A 17,204-nucleotide genomic window follows, 5' to 3' on the forward strand; every position below is an offset into this window, starting at 1 on the left:
TGGAGATGGTGGCGAATCGTCAAGCACAAATTGATGGTATTTGCCACCATGTGTGAAAAGTATTAAAAGGGTTCTGAATTTAAGTGTCTATCTTTATCCATGATCACACTCCATCGACATCTCTTTGCAACATGGACAACCTTAAGCTAAACCCCTTACAGATCCCAGAAATCCTCTTACTCATTGCCGAGCTGCTCAACAAAAGGGACCTTCTGAACTGTATCCGCGTCTCCAAGGCTTTTCATAAAACTCTTATCAGCCTCATATGGAAGAAAATCACTGTCGGACAGGTAGGAGAACCAGGCAGCAAAGCAATACAGAAGCATAACGAATACATCGAAGAAATTACATTTGACGGCTACGGGTTTAATGACTCATTCCCAGAGAAGTATGAGTCGCTACAGAGGCTTCAGTCCATCACATACAAAGGGTGGTGTTCATGGCCCAAACCGATCCACGCCATCAATCAGATCAAGGCCCACAGCTCCATCATCACTAGCCTTTGCTTGAACGAATGTATTAAGTTTTCGTGTTCGTCAGAGCTCTGGGAGGCTTTATTGGAATGCATCAATCTCAGGCACTTGGAGGTTTATGACAAAGCTATTGATGTTGGAGCCGACCTATTCCTTCAAGTATGCAAGAGACTTGATCACTTGAAATTGTACGAAGTATCCATCCAGCTACCTATCAACTTCTTTAGTAATGAGGACAGCGAGTATATTTTCCCAAACATACGCACACTGCGTATTTCGCATGTCCGAATAACCAACCCTCCGCATCCGTACAGCAAGTGGTATTGCCTCGGGATGTTAGTAAGGAATTGTCGAGCATTGCGTTCATTGCACATTGAGAGCTGGGACGAAAAAGATCAGTCAGACTACAGGGCATTCCTTCAGCACCCTTGGGCTCTGAATAACTTGTCAGATCTATGGTTCCGTGGGATGATAATAGAAGACAAGGATATGGCGGCAATTCTCAGACGGATGACAGGATTAAGGCAGTTAGGCCTCCCTTATGCTATATTCGATCAGCTCTCTTTGCAAGAGTTGCTAGCTGACAAGCAAGAAGTGATGGATAATGGACAGCTAGTACGAAAGACAAGGCTTCTGAGGCTCTGTGAGACAGTTGAGACGTTAGTGTTCCATGCAGTGAGCGGAGAGAACAGCAGTATTATTCAGGCTATTTTATCAAATTGTCCACGATTGAAAACACTAGAAGGATCTAAAACTACAGTATCAGAGATTGTCGATGGAGCAGAATGGGTTTGTGCTGGATTGACTCACTTGGATATTTATCTTGAGGCAGACATTGATCAAGAAACTGAAGAAGGCATGGCAAAGGCACGCATTGCGTTTAAGCAGCTTGGCAAGCTGACTCAGCTAGAATATCTTAGCCTAACACGGTGCTTTCTGAATCCTCCTAGTAGGACACTGGACATGAGATTAAGAGCAGGTCTGGATGAACTAGCCAATCTGAAGAGACTACATACACTAAGTTTCCTAAATGTTGACCAGCAGCGGATGCAACTTGAGGATACGACATGGATGGTGAACAACTGGCCAAATATTAAATACTTGGTTCTTGAAGTCGCATAATATAGTTTTAAATAAATGAGAGCAATGACACATATAGCCTGGTATGGAGAACAAGCGCCATAGCCATAAGGCTTCGAAGGCCTACCACTGATGATTAGGACACCTTCGTGATAATGGTGACAAAGTAAAAAAAAAAAAAAAACGTTACATTTTGGCTACAATAGTGCCTGCTTTTTGCATCCCATGGAGCTTTTTACACAATGCATTTGTCAAGTCTATTTAAAAGCGCTCTTCTAAAAGAGTTTTTCAAGCATTGTTTATGAGTGGGCTAGGGTCTTGTTAGAGCTAATGAGCGTGTGGGGAAGATGGGCTGTTTTGTGGCCCATATGGGCATACTCGACTCCTGGATCTATAGAGAGTTTCCATACGAAAATTCTCAAATGGACAACGCCGCATTGTGGTTTCTCCCTGATGGAATCCAACACTATAGAGCTTTCGTCATTATTAGAAGCTCTGTACAGCATGCGCGTCGGAAGTGCCTGGTAAACTGACAAAATACCCAGCAGGAATATTTGTCAAATGTTGAGACTCTCACTTTTCTTTTCTTTTCTTTTCTTTTTTTTTTTTTTTTTTTTTTTTTCGGAGGTAATTATGTAAGCCATAATTCAAAACTCAAGAGAATGTTTTGCATGGATTTATTATGTCTGCATCGTATATCACCAACTAGGGTCCTATTGCAGTCTTAAAAAAAAAAAAAAAGTTGTGTGAGTTCGTGGTTGTTCTTTATTCATTTACTTAATCTCCAAAGGAGACAAAATTGCCACGTTTTTTTTTATTATTTACAATGTCATTGGACAGTGGGGTTTCTCGCGCGTAACTTTGTTTAAAGTTACAGGAACATTGTCAAAAATGCGATTAACATTTGGCGATGACGACTTGTAACGTTGAATAAAAAAAAAAACGAGACACTTTTTTTATGAAAAAGAAAACCTAATTTGTAAAGTTTCTCTAATATCCTTTAATGACAAGGAACAGCTCTGGAGACAACCTCTTAATTGACAATAGGATGAGTTTCTGGGATGTGACATAGTAGACTAACATGACTAGAAACCGAAAGCGTCATAGGAGCTCTTTTTTTTTGATTTTGATTTGGTGGCTAATTATTTCTTCCCCCCACATCCATCTCCCACAAACTTGTCCGTCAACTTGACATTTGACCTTCTATCTTTGAATCTCGGAGGTAGCAGGTTGACATGAAAAGATAAGAGAGGTTTTTTTCTTTTCTTTTTTTTTTTTTTATTTTTTTTTATTGGCCAACAAGGGCCTGCATCATTGTCTAGGACATACACACTCAGAAAATAGCTACAGAATATATCACATTACCTAGGAATGACCCCGTTACTCTCTCACTCCAACGTATGTACTCATGTTTCTTCAAAGAGTGCATCAAGACAAACGAATGGAAAGATCCAGCCTAGATTTCTTGCTTCCTCTGTCGGTCGATAGGAATCAAGTCAAAACTCTCTTCTCTGCAGCATAATCCACGCCTAGTTTTTTTTTTGTAACATTTCCCAGATGTAAGAGTTTACAAGCTTCCAAGTGGCAAAATATATCTAAAGGACATATTGCAAGCTAGCTTATATTCACCAACTATTTGACCTGTGCTTCTAGTTCAAAGGATGACTCACAAAGCGGCCAGAGGTCCTAGCTACGGCATTGAGGACAGCAGAAAAAGAGGGATTCGATGCCTCCCAACTACCAGATTGGCTCACATAGGAAGGAGATCATTGCAACTTTGGAGGCAATCAAATGTCAGTGGGGGCTCATATGAATTTGCTGTTACCAGGATTTGGGTTCTTGGAGATATCTTTTATGCACTATCAAAAGACATCAGTCCATGTCACATTGATGATGTGGTATGAATCGGTATCTCTGTCTTTGCTGACGACTATCCCTGCCATCCTTGACAACTTCGACATCTTCAGCCACTTGCACTTCGACTTCAGAACCAATGTACATTGATCCAATGCTTATGCTTGAGAGTTCAAAGAGGTTTTGGGGAAATTCTAGTAGTTCCCTTCAGTATTATTGTCTAAAAGCCAGACAGTTTCCATACTACACTTTATAATATTTCTCCATCTTTTTCCTTTTTACTCAAAAACATAATTTCTTATCCTTTTGAGGAAGATGTATTTTCAATTATGATTGACACCCTGAGAGACGCAGTTACATGCACGTTTAGAGTTGGAAAGAGTGCGCAGTAGTTTCTGAAACTCAATTTCTCTGTCGACACAAATTCCGGCCACATCGTCGTCTTTTTTTTTTTTTTTTTTTTTTTTTTTTATCGCTCCATCTCTCGCAGCATGGACAACCTTAAGCTGAATCCCTTCGAGATCCCGGAAATCTTCTTACACATTGCCGAGCTGCTCGAGCAAAGAGACTTCTAAACTGTATCCACGTCTCCAAGGCTTTTCATAGAACTCTTATCGGACTCACTTGGAGGATAATCACAATCGGACAGGGAGGAGAACCTGACAGCAAAGCAGTGCATAAGCATAACGAATACATTGAAGAAATTACATTTGAAAGCTACAAGTTTAATAACTCATTTCCAGAGAGGCATGAGTCGTTACAGAGGCTTCAGTCCATCGCATACACATGGTGGTGTTCATGGCCCACACCAACCCGCCTTATCAATCAGATCAAGGCCCACAGCTCCATCATCACTAGCTTTCATGCAACCGAATGTATTGAGTATCCGCCAGAGCTCTGGAAGGTTTTGTTAGAATGCACCAACCTCAACCACTTGAATATTAATCGCAAAGATGTCGATGTTGGAGTTGACTTATTCCTACAAGTCTACTAGGAACTTCGGCACTTGGAATTGGACCATGTAACCATTCACCAGCTCCCTGTCAATATTCTTAGTACAGAGCACAGTGAATATATTTTCTCAAATAAACACACACTCCGTATTGACCATGTCAGGATAGCCGACCTTCTGCATTCGTACAGCGACTGGTATTGCCTCGGGATGTAAGCAAGGAGCTGCCCAGCATTGTGTTCACTGGACATTAAGGGTCACAGCCGAGATGAAGGAGACTTCTACAAGGTAGCGCTCCTTCAGCATCCTTGGACTCTGAATAATCTGTCAGACCTACGTGCCTATATCACAATCGAGGGCGAGGATATAGCAACGCTTCTTAGACGGATGAGTGAACTAAAATGGCTATGCCTCCCTAAGTGTAAATTCGGTCAGCTCTCTTTGCAGGAGTTGCTAGCTGACAAGCAAGAAGTGATGGATAATGGACAACTAGTACGAAAGACAAGGCTTTGGAGGCTTTGTGAGACAGTTGAGACGCTGGTATTCGTGATAAATAGCGGTATTGGTGGCCAGACTATTTTATCAAAATGCCCACGACTGAAAATACTGGATGGATTTGTAATTACAGTATCAGAGATTGTCGATGGAACAGAATGGGTTTGTACTAGGTTAACTCGCTTGAATATCTATCTTGAGGCAGATATTGATCAGGAGACTGAGGGAGGGATGGCAAAGGCACGTATTGCGTTTAGACAACTAGGTAAACTGACTCGGCTTGAAAGTCTTGACCTAACAGGATGGGACCCAAGGAGTCTAGATAGACGGAGACTGGACATGAGATTAAGAGCAGGTCTGGATGAACTAGCCAATCTGAAGAGACTAAATTGGCTAAGCTTCAGATTTGATCGCTGCCAGCGAATATAGCTTGAGGATGCGACATGGATGATGAACAACAGGCCAAAGATCAGAGGTGTGGGTGGTGTTCTGAACGGTGAGGAAGAGACAGCTGCTTTGCTGAAAGGGCTCCTTAAATCACATAACATATCCAATAGAAGATAGAATATAGAGGAAAGTATTACCAGGTCATACCCTGATATAGAGACAGAGATCTTATACATAGATCTTATAGTGCACATCTACTTCCTGATAACTGTAACGAGTAGTGCAGCAACTTGGTTTTCTGCAAAGAAATGACATGATGGTTTAGCTGAAGAGGTAGCTGAATCTCGCCTCTGTTTGATTTCTCCTTTTTCTCTTATACAATTCTTTTCACAGCGTTGAGGTAGAGTATATGTAATGCTTACTGGAATTCAATCTCACTTTTGACCTACAGTCCACGCTTGATTTAATGAAAAAATAATAGCCGCACATTTATTTGGCAGCCTCCTTAAGTGAAATGTCATAGCTGTGAAAGATTCAAAGAGTGGCACCTTGTCCCTCTCCTTTTAGGCTGCACTTTGGATAGTTTCTGCAACGGTAATGCCTTGGATCTATATATTTTTACTGCTGTGGTGGCTCTTATCATTATTTAGATCGAATAGCAGCTATCAGGATATATGTATGCACTAAAAGGTCCATGTGTAAGATCTCTGTCTCTATATCAAGGTATAATGTGATAACGCCCTCCTATTCTTCTATTATCTATCAGTATATCAGTAAATGCATATGTCATGCGATTCAAAGAACTCTTCCAGCAAAGCAGCTGCATCTTCCTCGCCGTTCAGAACACCATGCACGCCTCTAATCCTTGGCCAATTGTTCACCATCCATGTCGCATCCTCAAGCTGCATTCGCTGCTGATCATCACCTTCAACCTTTAGCGTTTCTAGTCTCTTCAGATTGGCTAGTTCATTCAGGCCCGTTCGTAGTCTCAAATCCAGTGTCCGTCCGCCTCTATACTTTGAGTACAATGTTAGGTCAAGATATTCTAGTCGGATCAGCTTGCCAAGCTGCTTAAACGCAATACGTGTCTTTGCCATCCCTTCTTCAGTCTCTTCATCAATATCTGCCTCAAGAGTGATACTCAAGCGAGTCAATCCACTACAAACCCATTCTGCTCCATTGACAATCTCTGATACTGTAGTTTTAGGTCCTTCTAGTCTTTTCAGCCGTGGACAATTTGATAAAATAGCCTGAGCAACACTGCTATCTCCACCGAGCACTAACGTCTCAACTGTCTCACAGAGCCTCCAAAGCCTTGTCTTCTGTACTAGCTGTCCATTATTCATCACTTCTTGCCTGTTAGCTAGCAACTCCTGCAAAGAGAGCTGATCGAATCTACCATAAGGGAGGTCTAACTGCCTTAATCCTGTCATCCGTCCAAGAATTGCCGCCATATCCTTGTCTTCTATTATCTCACAGGAACATAGATCTGACAAGTTATTCAGAGCCCAAGGGTGCTGAAGGAATACCCTGTAGAAGTCTGACTGATCTTCTTCGTCCCAGCTCTCAATGTCCAATGAACGCAATGCTCGACAATTCCTTACTAACATCCCGAGGCAATACCAGCTGCTGTACGGATGCGGAGGGTTGGTTATCCTGAGATCCGAAATACACAGTGTGTGTATGTTTGGGAAAATATACTCGCTGTCCTCATTACTAAAGAAGTTGATAGGTAGCTGGATGGACACATCTTCCAATTTCAAGTGCTCAAGTTTCTTGCATACTTGAAGGAATAGGTCGGCTCCAACATCAATAACTTTGTCATAAACCTCCAAGTGCCTGAGATTGATGCATTCCAATAAAGCCAGCCAGAGCTCTGACGAACACGAAAACTTAATATTTTCGTTCAAGCAAAGGCTAGTGATGATGGAGCTATAAGCCTTGATATGGTTGAAAAGGTGAATTGGTTTTGGTTTGGGCCAATTACATCCTCTCCCAAATACGATAGACTTGAGTCCCTGCAGTGATCCATACTTCTTTGGGAAAGAAGCCTTAAAGGTGTAAGACTCAAATGTTATCTCTTCAATGTATTCCTTGTGCTTCTGTACTGCTTTACTATTAGGATCTCCTTGCCGTCTGACAGTGATTTTCCTCCATATGAGGCTGATAAGAGTTTTATGAAAAGCCTTGGAGACGCAGATACAGTTTAGAAGGTCGCTTCGCTCGAGCAGCTCAGCAATGAGTAAGAGGATTTCTGGAATCTGTAAGGGATTCAGCTTAAGGTTGTCCATGTTGCGAAGAAACAAAGTCGATGGAGTGAGAAAAACAAATGTGGCTGGATTTTACAGTCCACGCTTGATTTCAAGACAAATCTATCCTATCCAAAAAGCGCGAAATAAATCGTCACTAAAATAATTAGCAACCTCCCTAAAAGTGAAGGGACAAATCTTTCACATTTATGACATTTCCCTTAAGGAGGCTGCCAAATAAATGTGCGGCTATTATTTTTTCAAATTGGATAGAATACTGTATTCATTTCTACGCTTGATTTTAAGTCAGGTTTATACGTCAAAAGCGAGATTGAATTCCACTAACCATTGCATCTACTTTATCTCAACGTTGTGAAAAGAATCGTTTAAGAGAAAGGAGCAATAGCAAGAAAAAGAAGAAGGACGAATCAAACAAAGACGAGATTCAGTTATCCCTTCATCTAAACCTACAGTAGATCAAGTTGCTGCACTACTCGTTGGGCAGCAAAATAAAGGCCCTATTTTGAGACAAACCCATGCTGCGCATAGGCTATCCAAGTTGGGGAGATGTTCTCCACTTTTGGATAGTTTCTGCAATGGCAATGCTTTGCGCATATGTTCATTACTGTGGCGACTCTTATCACCTTCATTATCATTTAGGTCGAATAACAGTTATCAGGAAGTAGATGTGCACTATAAGATCTATGTATAAGATCTCTGTCTCTATACCAGGGTATGACCTGATCATACTTTCCTTTATATTTATTGTCTATTGGATATACTATGCGATTCAAAGAACTCTTTCAGCAAAGCAGCTGTCTCTTCCTCACCGTTCAGAACACCACCCACACCTCTGATCTTTGGCCTGTTGTTCATCATCCATGTCGCATCCTCAAGCTATATTCGCTGGCAGCGATCAAATCTGAAGCTTAGCCAATTTAGTCTCTTCAGATTGGCTAGTTCATCCAGACCTGCTCTTAATCTCATGTCCAGTCTCCGTCTATCTAGACTCCTTGGGTCCCATCCTGTTAGGTCAAGACTTTCAAGCCGAGTCAGTTTACCTAGTTGTCTAAACGCAATACGTGCCTTTGCCATCCCTCCCTCAGTCTCCTGATCAATATCTGCCTCAAGATAGATATTCAAGCGAGTTAACCTAGTACAAACCCATTCTGTTCCATCGACAATCTCTGATACTGTAATTACAAATCCATCCAGTATTTTCAGTCGTGGGCATTTTGATAAAATAGTCTGGCCACCAATACCGCTATTTATCACGAATACCAGCGTCTCAACTGTCTCACAAAGCCTCCAAAGCCTTGTCTTTCGTACTAGTTGTCCATTATCCATCACTTCTTGCTTGTCAGCTAGCAACTCCTGCAAAGAGAGCTGACCGAATTTACACTTAGGGAGGCATAGCCATTTTAGTTCACTCATCCGTCTAAGAAGCGTTGCTATATCCTCGCCCTCGATTGTGATATAGGCACGTAGGTCTGACAGATTATTCAGAGTCCAAGGATGCTGAAGGAGCGCTACCTTGTAGAAGTCTCCTTCATCTCGGCTGTGACCCTTAATGTCCAGTGAACACAATGCTGGGCAGCTCCTTGCTTACATCCCGAGGCAATACCAGTCGCTGTACGAATGCAGAAGGTCGGCTATCCTGACATGGTCAATACGGAGTGTGTGTTTATTTGAGAAAATATATTCACTGTGCTCTGTACTAAGAATATTGACAGGGAGCTGGTGAATGGTTACATGGTCCAATTCCAAGTGCCGAAGTTCCTAGTAGACTTGTAGGAATAAGTCAACTCCAACATCGACATCTTTGCGATTAATATTCAAGTGGTTGAGGTTGGTGCATTCTAACAAAACCTTCCAGAGCTCTGGCGGATACTCAATACATTCGGTTGCATGAAAGCTAGTGATGATGGAGCTGTGGGCCTTGATCTGATTGATAAGGCGGGTTGGTGTGGGCCATGAACACCACCATGTGTATGCGATGGACTGAAGCCTCTGTAACGACTCATGCCTCTCTGGAAATGAGTTATTAAACTTGTAGCTTTCAAATGTAATTTCTTCAATGTATTCGTTATGCTTATGCACTGCTTTGCTGTCAGGTTCTCCTCCCTGTCCGATTGTGATTATCCTCCAAGTGAGTCCGATAAGAGTTCTATGAAAAGCCTTGGAGACGTGGATACAGTTTAGAAGTCTCTTTGCTCGAGCAGCTCGGCAATGTGTAAGAAGATTTCCGGGATCTCGAAGGGATTCAGCTTAAGGTTGTCCATGCTGCGAGAGATGGAGCGATAAAAAAAAAAAAAAAAAAAAAAAAAAAAGACGACGATGTGGCCGGAATTTGTGTCGACAGAGAAATTGAGTTTCAGAAACTACTGCGCACTCTTTCCAACTCTAAACGTGCATGTAACTGCGTCTCTCAGGGTGTCAATCATAATTGAAAATACATCTTCCTCAAAAGGATAAGAAATTATGTTTTTGAGTAAAAAGGAAAAAGATGGAGAAATATTATAAAGTGTAGTATGGAAACTGTCTGGCTTTTAGACAATAATACTGAAGGGAACTACTAGAATTTCCCCAAAACCTCTTTGAACTCTCAAGCATAAGCATTGGATCAATGTACATTGGTTCTGAAGTCGAAGTGCAAGTGGCTGAAGATGTCGAAGTTGTCAAGGATGGCAGGGATAGTCGTCAGCAAAGACAGAGATACCGATTCATACCACATCATCAATGTGACATGGACTGATGTCTTTTGATAGTGCATAAAAGATATCTCCAAGAACCCAAATCCTGGTAACAGCAAATTCATATGAGCCCCCACTGACATTTGATTGCCTCCAAAGTTGCAATGATCTCCTTCCTATGTGAGCCAATCTGGTAGTTGGGAGGCATCGAATCCCTCTTTTTCTGCTGTCCTCAATGCCGTAGCTAGGACCTCTGGCCGCTTTGTGAGTCATCCTTTGAACTAGAAGCACAGGTCAAATAGTTGGTGAATATAAGCTAGCTTGCAATATGTCCTTTAGATATATTTTGCCACTTGGAAGCTTGTAAACTCTTACATCTGGGAAATGTTACAAAAAAAAAAACTAGGCGTGGATTATGCTGCAGAGAAGAGAGTTTTGACTTGATTCCTATCGACCGACAGAGGAAGCAAGAAATCTAGGCTGGATCTTTCCATTCGTTTGTCTTGATGCACTCTTTGAAGGAACATGAGTACATACGTTGGAGTGAGAGAGTAACGGGATCACTTCTAGGCCATGCGATATACTCTGTAGCTATTTTCTGAGTGTGTATGTCCTAGACAATGATTCAGGTCCTTGTTGGCCAATAAAAAAAAAAAAAGCGCAGCTACACAAGACTAGACTATCATTAGTTCGTTCTAACAAGACCTAGCCCACTCATAAGCAATGCTTAAAAAACTCTTTCCGAAGAGCGCTTTTAAATAGACTTGACGAATGCATTGTTTAAAAAGCTCCATGGGATGCAAAAAGCAGACATCATTGTAGTCAAATGAAACGTTTTTTATTTTTTATTTTTTACTTTTGTCACCATTATCACGAAGGTATCCTAATCATCGGTGGTAGGCCTTCGAAGCCTCATGGCTATGGCTCTTGTTCTCCATACCAGGCTATATGTGACAGTGCTTTTCTATTCTCCAATTTATATTATGCGACTTCAAGAACACTTCCAGCAAGTAAGCTGTCTCTTTCTCATCGTTCAGAGTCCCATATATGTGTTTAAAATTTGGCCAACTGTTCACCATCCATGTCGCATCCTCAAGCTGCATTCGCTGGTGGTCATCTTCAACCTTTAGCGTTTCTAGTCTCTTCAGATTGGCTAGTTCGCCCAGACCTGCTCTTAATCTCATGTCCAGTGTCCGACTAGGAAGATACAGGGAGTTCCGTGTTAGGTCAAGATGTTCTAGCCGAGTCAGCTTGCCAAGCTGCTTAAACGCAATACGTGTCTTTGCCATCCCTTCTTCAGTCTCTTGATCAATACCTACATTAAGATCTATAGCTAGTGTAGTCAATCTAGTGCTAATCCATTCTGCTCCATCGACAATCTCTGATATCGTGGTTCTAGATCCTTTCAGTTCCTTCAGTCGTGGACAACTTGATAAAATAGCATGGGCAACATTGCTATATCTATATATACCAATCACTAACGTCTCAACTGTCTCACAAAGTCTCGGAAGCCTTGTCTTCTGTACTAGCTGTCCATTATTCATCACTTCTTGCCTGTTAGCTAGCAACTCCTGCAAAGAGAACTGATCGAATCTACCATAAGGAACGTCTAACTGCCTTAACCCTATCATCCGTCTGAGAATTGCCGCCATATTCTTGTCGTGTATTATCATCTCACGGAAACATAGATCTGACAAGTTATTCAGAGCCCAAGGGTGCTGAAGGAATACCCTGTAGAAGTCTGACTGATCTTCTTCGTCCCAGCTCTCAATGTCCAATGAACGCAATGCTCGACAATTCCTTACTAACATCCCGAGGCAATACCAGCTGCTGTACGGATGCGGAGGGTTGGTTATCCTGAGATCCGAAATACACAGTGTGTGTATGTTTGGGAAAATATACTCGCTGTCCTCATTACTAAAGAAGTTGATAGGTAGCTGGATGGACACATCTTCCAATTTCAAGTGCTCAAGTTTCTTGCATACTTGAAGGAATAGGTCGGCTCCAACATCAATAACTTTGTCATAAACCTCCAAGTGCCTGAGATTGATGCATTCCAATAAAGCCAGCCAGAGCTCTGACGAACACGAAAACTTAATATTTTCGTTCAAGCAAAGGCTAGTGATGATGGAGCTATAAGCCTTGATATGGTTGAAAAGGCGGATTGGTTTGGAGCATTTACATTCATCTCCAAATACGATGGACTTGAGTCCCTGCAGTGATCCATACTTCTTTGGGAAAGAAGCCTTAAAGGTGTAAGACTCAAATGTTATCTCTTCAATGTATTCCTTGTGCTTCTGTACTGCTTTACTATTAGGATCTCCTTGCCGTCTGACAGTGATTTTCCTCCATATGAGGCTGATAAGAGTTTTATGAAAAGCCTTGGAGACGCAGATACAGTTTAGAAGGTCGCTTCGCTCGAGCAGCTCAGCAATGAGTAAGAGGATTTCTGGAATCTGTAAGGGATTCAGCTTAAGGTTGTCCATATTGCGAAGAAACAAAGTCGATGGAGTGAGAAAAACAAATGTGGCTGGATTTTACAGTCCACGCTTGATTTCACTCATTGATATAATTTGCATCCTGCTGTACAGAATGCTTTGTATGAAATGGGCTTTGTTTTATTTTTTATGGCTGCCCAACGAGCTGTGGTTTGTTGCAGATGAGGGAGGGTTATGATGTGTTCCTGGAATTCAATTTCACTGTTCACGCAGAATCCAGTCACTTTTTTTTTTTTTTTTTTTTTTTATTTTCCTCACTCCATCGACTTTGTTTCTTCGCAACATGGACAACCTTAAGCTGAATCCCTTACAGATTCCAGAAATCCTCTTACTCATTGCCGAGCTGCTCAACAAAAGAGACCTTCTGAACTGTATCCGCGTCTCCAAGGCTTTTCATAAAACTCTTATCAGCCTCATATGGAAGAAAATCACTGTCGGACAGGGAGGAGAACCTGGCAGCAAAGCAATACAGAAGCATAACGAATACATTGAAGAAATTACATTTGACAGCTACAAGTTTAATGACTCATTCCCAGAGAAGTATGAGTCGCTACAGAGGCTTCAGCCCATCACATACAAAGGGTGGTGTTCATGGCCCAAACCGATCCACGCCATCAATCAGATCAAGGCCCACAGCTCCATCATCACCGGCTTTAATGTGAGCAGAGCTATTAAGTATGGGCCAGATATCTGGAATGCTTTACTAGAATGCACCAGTCTCAACCACTTGGGGGTTATGGAAGTAACTACATATATCGATGTCGAATTCGACTTATTTCTTCAGGTCTGCAAGAGACTTCGGTGTTTAGAATTGGGCCATGTCAACTTCCTAAGTAGGGAGAACAACGAGTATATTTTCCCAAACATACACACACTGCGTGTGGACTCTCTCTCTATATGCAACCTCAACCAAAACTCTTGGTATTGTCTTGGAATGTTTATAAGAAAATGTCCAGCATTGCGTTTATTGGCTATTAGACTAAGTGGCACCACAAATGAACTATACAGGGAGCTACTCCTTCAGCATCCTTGGACCCTGAATAATTTATCAGATATATGTTTTCGTGAGATGAGAATAGAAGACAAGGATATGGCGGCAACTCTCAGACGGATGACAGGATTAAGGCGGTTAGACGTCTTTTGGGGTAGATTCTATCAGCTCTCTTTGCAGGAGTTGCTAGCTGACAAGCAAGAAGTGGTGGAAAATGGACAGCTAGTACAGAAGACAAGGCTTCGGAGACTTTGTGAGACAGTTGAGACGTTAGTGTTCGGTAAAGATAGCAGTGTTGCTCAGGCTATTTTATCAAATTGTCCACGGCTGAAAAGACTAGAAGGACCTAAAACTACAGTATCAGAGATTGTCAATGGAGCAGAATGGGTTTGTAGTGGATTGACTCGCTTGAGTATCACTCTTGAGGCAGATATTGATGAAGAGACTGAAGAAGGGATGGCAAAGACACGTATTGCGTTTAAGCAGCTTGGCAAGCTGACTCGGCTAGAACATCTTAACCTAACACGACGCTCTCTGTATCCTCATAGTAGGACACTGGACATGAGATTAAGAGCAGGTCTAGGTGAACTAGCCAACCTGAAGAGACTAGAAGTGCTAGTGGTTGAACATGATGCTCACCAGCGAATGCAGCTTGAGGATGCGACATGGATGGTGGACAATTGGCCAAATATTAAATACGTGTATGGTGCTCTGAACGATGAGAAAGAGACAGCTGACTTGTTGAAATGGTTCTTGGAGTCGCACAATATACGTATATTTGCATAATAGCCTGGAATGGGTATGAAGAACAAGAGCATGAGGCTTCCAAGATCTACCACTGATGATTAGGATACCGTGATAATGGTGACAAAAGTAAAAAATAAAAATAAAAAAATAAAATAAAAACGTTACATTTTGACTACAATAGTGCCTTGTGCACTTTATCAAATTAACTGTTTGCATGGGCTAGGATCCTGTCCTACACGCGACGACGCATGACGTAATATTTTAGGAAAGCAGAGCCATTTGAGCCACCTTTCCTGCTGCCAACGATGTTAATCAGTCTTCTCTCCTTTTCCCGTCTTCACTTGCTCTTATTCTTTTTCTTCGGTTAAGCTTCATTCTGTATTTCCTTAGTTAGTTGGGGCACTAGATTGGCTGCCATATCTCCTTGTCGACACAGTTTTTACGAAATTCCCTTGCGACAAGGCATGGCTGTTCGACGGCGTTGGAGCTCATTCCATGCGAAAACTTTCAAATGGACAACGCCACCATGTGGTTTCTCCCTATCGGATTCCAATACTATGCAGTTTTCGTCATCATTAGAAGCTCTGTAGAGCATGCGCATCGGAGGTACTTGGTATACTGACAAATTACCGAGCAGGAATATTTATCACATATTGAGATTCCGCTTTTTTTTTTTTTTTTTTTTTTAGAGGTATATACTTTATATTTACGTGTGCGTGATCAAAGCGCGACCTTTATTCTCATTGCTGACAAAAGAATATAGTTATGATAACACCAATAGGTGGTATGGCCTTAGCAATCACTTTCTTTACTCAAGATAGTTCCATTTCTGTCATCATTCCGGCCATCTTTTTGTCCTTTTTTTGTTCCAATTCCATAGACTTTTTCTGTCCTTGACAGGATATTGTGGCGAAGCTATCATAACTTTTGTTGCTGCTGACACTTTGAGTTCTCCTATAAGGATCCGACCGCCTAGAGGTTCTAGCTTCCCTACTATTTCTTGATGATCTGCTATTGTCGTTATTGTTATGGCTCCTGTCGCTTTTCCTACTGCTGTTACTGCTGTGGATACCGCCATTGTAGGTAGCCACGCAGTAGCGTACATAAATTCGAAATGCGCAAAGAAAGTTATCAAACAGGGGTATATCCTCAGACAACATCGCTGTAGCTAAAAACTCGGCAATATGCCCAGTAGCGCATATAGGAAATGTGCCGCTTCTGCATGGGATACCGCCTGGTAGAGTAAAAGGACAGATGGGGCCTTTAGGGTTCGTAGATGGAGCAGGACGAGAAGACGAAGGACTGGCAGTTGACGATCGCGAGGACGAATACCCCAGAATATGACTATTTTTATAATGAGAAGTATGTGGAGACGTCGATAGAGAGCGAGTAGTGGTAGCGGTGGAAGTAGCGGTGGTGGCTGGAACAGGAGTTAGGGTAGAAGCAAATACAGGAGCAGGAGTAGGGGTAGGAGCAGGAGCAGGAGTAGTAAAAGTACTTGTAGAGATGCTCAGCTGGGTCAATGACTGTAGCAGATCCTCCTTGCGGGATCTAAAACCAGGACTACCCGCTACACCATTGGGGTGAGAACCATTAAGAAACATTTGCCCCAACTTGTTATCAAGGTTTGCAACGGAGTCTTGATCTTGATCCTCTTCTGATGGCTCTGATAGACATATCCGCATCTGTTCTAATTTTTGGACTATCTCTTGTGGCAAGGCCATACTGGGACTTGAACTTTGTAAACAATGAATTGAGAATGATGCAAATGTGTGTGAATGTGAATGTGAATGAGGACGAAAAAAGGAAAGAGAGCGTCTTCATCGAGGAAACGCATGCATAATCGCATGATTTTTTTTTTTTTTTTTTTTTTTTTTGGATCTGTGCACTTGTTCCACAGCAGTGAGTTTAGCGTGGGACCGAGTGATGGATTTCGTTCTAACATCGCTATCTTCAATGTGGGCGAGGATAGTCCGAGTATTTAGAGGGGATGGACATCGGAAATGTCAGATTGGTGTAATTAGCACTGGCTGTCGGTTTGTCAATTTCCAAATAGGACGGACACGTCATGTTAAAAAAAAAAAAAAAAGAAGTTCCTCCTCTTCTGGCAAAGGCTGGTTTGGTGACCAGGATGTTAATGTTCGCTTAATCAATGGTCACTGTATTCGACTTTGTAGGTTACACTCCCCTAAGGTGGAAAGGTATAAAAAAAAAAAAAAAAAAAAAAAGTTTACATCCGACAGCCCACGCTACAACGGGCTATGGCCTTTTTGCAAGATAACCCTTCGATCTTCTATATATATATCGCCAATTTCATTTGGTCATGATACCTTATATTTTTAATCTAAAAACGATGATTGAATTGTTCTGGTGGCATTTCACTACGTGACGGACTTGCAACAATACTCGCAACAAGCGAGCCAATTGGCTGCCAATACACTCGAAAGTATTCAAAAAATATAAGGTATCATGACCAAATGAAACGGGCTATATATATATTTTCACGTTTTTTATCTTTTTTCATTTTCATTTGACAAGATCAATGGCTGAGTTTGAGATAAGATTGTACCTTGAACTAAAAGAGGAAACAACAGAGCAGCAACGAACATGTCCGTCATCAAATGCTTAGCATCATTGAGATGGTCCTAAAAAAGAGACTTTTTGACTGTTTTTATTCTCCACACCACATGCTCATGAAGCTTGTGCGACTCGAAAAGTAGTGAAGGTGATGCACATGTAACATGCAGGCATTGCCTAAAAAGATCTCTGAATGCTCTAACTCTTT

The 17,204-nt window shown here is 41.8% G+C and overlaps 6 protein-coding genes across 6 annotated transcripts; 3 read left to right on the plus strand and 3 right to left on the minus strand.

Annotated features, from left to right (window-relative positions):
* Window positions 1–131: 131 nt before the first annotated feature.
* BCR41DRAFT_399854 (hypothetical protein) lies at window positions 132–1,686 on the plus strand (the record flags this gene model as incomplete). Its single annotated transcript, XM_022029101.1, has 2 exons — window positions 132–1,547; window positions 1,633–1,686. The coding sequence occupies 2 exons, from the start codon at window positions 132–134 to the stop codon at window positions 1,684–1,686; spliced, it is 1,470 nt and encodes a 489-aa protein (XP_021877791.1).
* Window positions 1,687–3,344: 1,658 nt separating this feature from the next.
* BCR41DRAFT_399855 (hypothetical protein) lies at window positions 3,345–5,283 on the plus strand (the record flags this gene model as incomplete). Its single annotated transcript, XM_022029102.1, has 4 exons — window positions 3,345–3,548; window positions 4,057–4,311; window positions 4,402–4,462; window positions 4,577–5,283. 4 exons carry the CDS (start codon window positions 3,345–3,347, stop codon window positions 5,281–5,283), a joined length of 1,227 nt encoding a protein of 408 aa, XP_021877792.1.
* A 511-nt stretch (window positions 5,284–5,794) lies between these two features.
* Window positions 5,795–6,804, minus strand: BCR41DRAFT_360463 (hypothetical protein). The gene has a single exon (XM_022025368.1). The coding sequence runs from the start codon at window positions 6,693–6,695 to the stop codon at window positions 6,012–6,014; it is 684 nt and encodes a 227-aa protein (XP_021877793.1). The 5' UTR covers window positions 6,696–6,804; the 3' UTR covers window positions 5,795–6,011.
* A 4,313-nt stretch (window positions 6,805–11,117) lies between these two features.
* Window positions 11,118–11,944, minus strand: BCR41DRAFT_360466 (hypothetical protein). Its single transcript, XM_022025369.1, has one exon. The coding sequence runs from the start codon at window positions 11,854–11,856 to the stop codon at window positions 11,128–11,130; it is 729 nt and encodes a 242-aa protein (XP_021877794.1). The 5' UTR covers window positions 11,857–11,944; the 3' UTR covers window positions 11,118–11,127.
* Window positions 11,945–12,925: 981 nt separating this feature from the next.
* On the plus strand, window positions 12,926–14,536 carry BCR41DRAFT_163585 (hypothetical protein). Its single transcript, XM_022019672.1, has one exon. It carries the CDS (start codon window positions 12,965–12,967, stop codon window positions 14,456–14,458), a length of 1,494 nt encoding a protein of 497 aa, XP_021877795.1. The 5' UTR covers window positions 12,926–12,964; the 3' UTR covers window positions 14,459–14,536.
* Window positions 14,537–15,132: 596 nt separating this feature from the next.
* On the minus strand, window positions 15,133–16,259 carry BCR41DRAFT_360468 (hypothetical protein). The gene has a single exon (XM_022025370.1). The coding sequence runs from the start codon at window positions 16,141–16,143 to the stop codon at window positions 15,232–15,234; it is 912 nt and encodes a 303-aa protein (XP_021877796.1). The 5' UTR covers window positions 16,144–16,259; the 3' UTR covers window positions 15,133–15,231.
* Between the last annotated feature and the right edge of the window lie 945 nt (window positions 16,260–17,204).

Source organism: Lobosporangium transversale (genome assembly GCF_002105155.1).
Source record: "Lobosporangium transversale strain NRRL 3116 chromosome Unknown BCR41scaffold_43, whole genome shotgun sequence".
NCBI classification, from domain to species: domain Eukaryota; kingdom Fungi; phylum Mortierellomycota; class Mortierellomycetes; order Mortierellales; family Mortierellaceae; genus Lobosporangium; species Lobosporangium transversale.

Bases quoted from the DNA above. Each gene is read 5' to 3' on its own strand.
- BCR41DRAFT_360468 (XM_022025370.1), bottom strand. From the start codon at position 16,143: ATGGCCTTGCCACAAGAGATAGTCCAAAAATTAGAACAGATGCGGATA.
- BCR41DRAFT_163585 (XM_022019672.1), top strand. From the start codon at position 12,965: ATGGACAACCTTAAGCTGAATCCCTTACAGATTCCAGAAATCCTCTTA.
- BCR41DRAFT_360466 (XM_022025369.1), bottom strand. From the start codon at position 11,856: ATGATAATACACGACAAGAATATGGCGGCAATTCTCAGACGGATGATA.
- BCR41DRAFT_360463 (XM_022025368.1), bottom strand. From the start codon at position 6,695: ATGGCGGCAATTCTTGGACGGATGACAGGATTAAGGCAGTTAGACCTC.